At 46.1% G+C, this 3,457-nt stretch overlaps 2 protein-coding genes across 4 annotated transcripts in view; both read left to right on the plus strand.

Annotated features, from left to right (window-relative positions):
• Positions 1–838, plus strand: part of abhd10b (abhydrolase domain containing 10, depalmitoylase b) — a 4,878-nt gene extending 4,040 nt beyond the window's left edge. For both annotated transcript variants that reach the window (XM_019894927.1, XM_019894925.1), the window contains exon 5: positions 207–838. In XM_019894927.1, the coding sequence (XP_019750486.1) occupies positions 207–548 (342 nt within the window). In that variant the 3' untranslated portion in view covers positions 549–838. The remainder of the gene's footprint in view (positions 1–206) is intronic.
• Positions 839–2,699: 1,861 nt separating this feature from the next.
• Positions 2,700–3,457, plus strand: part of tagln3b (transgelin 3b) — a 5,061-nt gene continuing 4,303 nt past the window's right edge. Inside the window, exon 1 of one of the 2 annotated variants that reach the window (XM_019894929.1) lies at positions 2,700–2,846. The gene's annotated coding sequence lies outside the window, so the exon portion shown is untranslated. The remainder of the gene's footprint in view (positions 2,847–3,457) is intronic. The other variant, XM_019894930.1, reaches the window with a different exon arrangement.

The following is a 3,457-nucleotide window of genomic DNA, read 5'->3' on the forward strand; positions in this document are numbered from 1 at the left end:
GTCCCCAGTATCGGAGGCTGGCTCATGCTGCTGGCGGCCATTGCGCGTCCCGAGAAGACGGCCGCCTTGGTGGGCATCTCCACCGCCGCCGACCACATCGTCACTTCGTTTAACGCTCTTCCACTGGAGGTGGGACTATTTTTCTGTGCAGTCTAGCCATTTTTTTCAAGCGTTTGTCTGAGACTCGCCAATGTCGTGCCGCGTAGACGAAGATGCAGTTCCAGGAGAAAGGTGAATGGACGGTACCGACCAAGCACAGTGAAGAAGGCGTGTACAAGTTCAGCATGGACTTCCTACACGAGGCCGAGAACCACTGCGTGCTGCATAGCCCCCTCCCGGTCACGTGCCCCGTGCGCCTCATTCACGGCCTGAAGGACGAGGACGTGCCGTGGCACATTTCCATGCAGGTGGCCGAGTGCTTACTCAGCGCCGACGTGGACGTCATCCTGCGGCGCCACGGCCAGCACCGCATGTCGGAGAAGGAAGACATCAAGCTCATGGTCTACACTGTCGACGACCTCATAGACAAGTTGACCACCATGGTGTGATGACAAGGGCGTCGGCGTGGGCCGGGAGGGGCTTAGCCTCCAAAGACTGTTTCCTACCAAAACAAGGCAAGTTCCTTCTGCCCCCCCCCCTCCCCCCAAAAAAAGACCTACTGTCCTCTGTCTGTGTATTTCCCTTTCGTATTCAGTTGCATTTCAGTATTAGACGGGTCACTCACTTCTACTCCTGATCTTCCTCCTTTACTTTAACAACGCCAGTATAGAAGAGTTCCTGTGCCTTTCTTTTGTCACTTTTCTTACCCAGGTGGGCCCAATAAAACCTCTGCACACTGTCAGCTCTTTCTATCATTGAATCTCAATGTGATGCATGTTTTTCAGCTCAACAGGTAAGATGTCGAGGGTTCTTGCACGACTGTTGATCAGGTAAATAAAAATGCCGGGTTGGCTGGATGTGGCCGGCGGGCCCGTACTTTGTCCGCCTCCCTTCTAGCATGATGTTCTTTACCGCGGCGTGAACCAGCTGGGCTTGTTGATCATTAACATGTAATTGGCCCCTCGCCGAACTGTGCTCAATGGGGCGGCGCCACTCACTTTTAACCTTTTCTCTCGCTCCGTCTGTCATCTTCGTGTCCTCGCGCATGGTTGAGAACATCAATCGAGGGCGCTCGAGGGCGCCCGTTCTTGAAAGCCTGATTGGAACCTTATTTATGAGGCAGGAGTAAATGGAATGGTCTCCCCTCAACCCAAACGTACAACACCCTGTTCCAAATTATTAGGCCATTGGGTTTGTTCAGTTTTCCTAAATTTGATTTAGTGATTTTTTTTCAGCTATATTAGCTTTTACGGTGTGTTTTATTGAACACAAGCACCACAATGTTTTGTTTTTTTTTCAAAAAATTGTCTCTTAGAGTTGCTAATTTGAGTTCCACCTTCATAGATTCTTTTCCACATGTCCCAAGGCGGCTTAAGTTTTGATCGATCTGAAACTGGCGTCGCAGGCAATCGTTTTTTCACAGACTGAGATTGAGGGTCGTGTTTGGGACGACTAATTCATGCAGGACCCGAAAGTACATCTATGCAAGATATACTCCCCCCTGCAAAAAAGTTTATTATGCATGTTCGCATATCAGCCCTGCTCTTCTAATTTACATCACTTCCCCCATGCCAAGTTTATCCACCCATGACAAGGTCACCTAGTTTTTATTTCATTTTGACTTTAGTTTTTTTTTTTTTTAATTTTTTTAATTAAGCTAGTTTTAATTAGTTTTTTTGAGCAGATTTGTTATTTTTATTTTTTTGAAAAATCTTTGTTTTAGTTTAATTTTTATTAGGTTTACTATTATTTTTATTTTATTTTTTTTTCCAAATTATTGGAGCATTTGTCACACAGTATTGTGTAATAAAGTAAACGACAATTTTCAAACGACTGTTTGACCTTCCTTCTTCTATACAGCAATACGGGAATAAAATACATTTAAAATGAACCCCCGAAAGCTCATTCGTAATAATTGACAAAGTTGAAAGCTGAAATCATTATTTTTAACGCAGGTTTTTTTTTCTCCAAAAGCATTTTTGTTTTTATTTTATTTCGTTCACATTATCTTTCGTTAACTACAAAAACATTGATAGACACAACCGACCATTCACATCGATTTGGCAATTTCAAGTCTTAAATGAAGCAAACTAACGAAGCTCTGGTAGACGATACAAATTCCCGAAAAGCAAAGCAGGAGCCAAAATTCAAACCACAAACCACACTCCCGTGACGCAGACACGCTCTCCATGATTCACCGCGCCGACCGGTGTGTCAAGTGTGCTCGCATTCTTGATGGTCAACTGATTTAAAATGACAGGGAGGGGGAAATGATTTCCTAATACGCGTCCCTCACAATGAATACAAATAAGACTTTTTTTTTTTTCCTTTTTACATTTTATTGCATTGGATTAAACTCTGCACGTGTATCCAAAGAAGTGGCCATTCATTTTTTTCGCCTGGGCCAAAACGCACAATAGGGGCGAAAACAATCAATGAGCACTTCAATAGTGAGGCTTCCAGTAGCTTACATGGACTGCGGTGACCGCTGGCTCCGATAGGCCCCGCCGCCCTTCTTGCCTCCCTCCCTCGTGTGTATCTATAAAAAGGCGTGTCCACCCCCGCTCCCTCCCGCCGCCCCTCCTGGACACAAGTGTGACAGAGCCTCCCCCCACCACACGCCCAAGCCCAACCCAGACGCACTTCTTCCTCCCTTCATGGATGCTCCAGGACTCCAGCATCCTCTGCGGAATTGACACGCTGCTCTGACAAGGCGGGACGCGAACACGCAACAGCTCCTCTTAACTGTAAGTCAACTACGTCAGTGCGTGTCTGTGTCTGTGTAGTGCGTTGTTGAGTTTTCAGTTCCTGAACATTGGTTGGATTTCACTCATTTCATCCCGTCGTTTGAACATAGAAAATGACATGCGAGTGAGGTCTACACATAATGATTGTGAACCGTTTTTTTTTTTTTTTTTTTTTAATGTGTAAGAAAGCCCACCATTGCAAAAACAAAGCCGCTTGCTCGAAACTCAAGTTAAAAAAGGAAAATTGTAAGATACCAAAGAGCGGGATTTTTCATTTAAATGCAACCTCACCGTTTCCTGTTGTGTCACCGTCTCGCCACAAGGTGTCACTGTGTAACCGCATTGGCTCAAACTTGAAATTGTCTGCAACATGTCCCGTACCGTCAAAGGACACAACATTAGGTACAAGTGATGATTGTTGCATCATGTAGTCAACCGCGTTTTTATTTCCTTGTAGATACTCGTGGGCTCCAGTATCGGAGGCTGGCTCATGCTGCTGGCGGCCATTGCGCGTCCCGAGAAGACGGCCGCCTTGGTGGGCATCTCCACCGCCGCCGACCACATCGTCACTTCGTTTAACGCTCTTCCACTGGAGGTGGGGCCATTTTTCT

This window comes from Hippocampus comes, unplaced genomic scaffold (genome assembly GCF_001891065.2).
Source record: "Hippocampus comes isolate QL1 unplaced genomic scaffold, H_comes_QL1_v1.1 scaffold138, whole genome shotgun sequence".
In the NCBI taxonomy this organism is placed as follows: domain Eukaryota; kingdom Metazoa; phylum Chordata; class Actinopteri; order Syngnathiformes; family Syngnathidae; genus Hippocampus; species Hippocampus comes.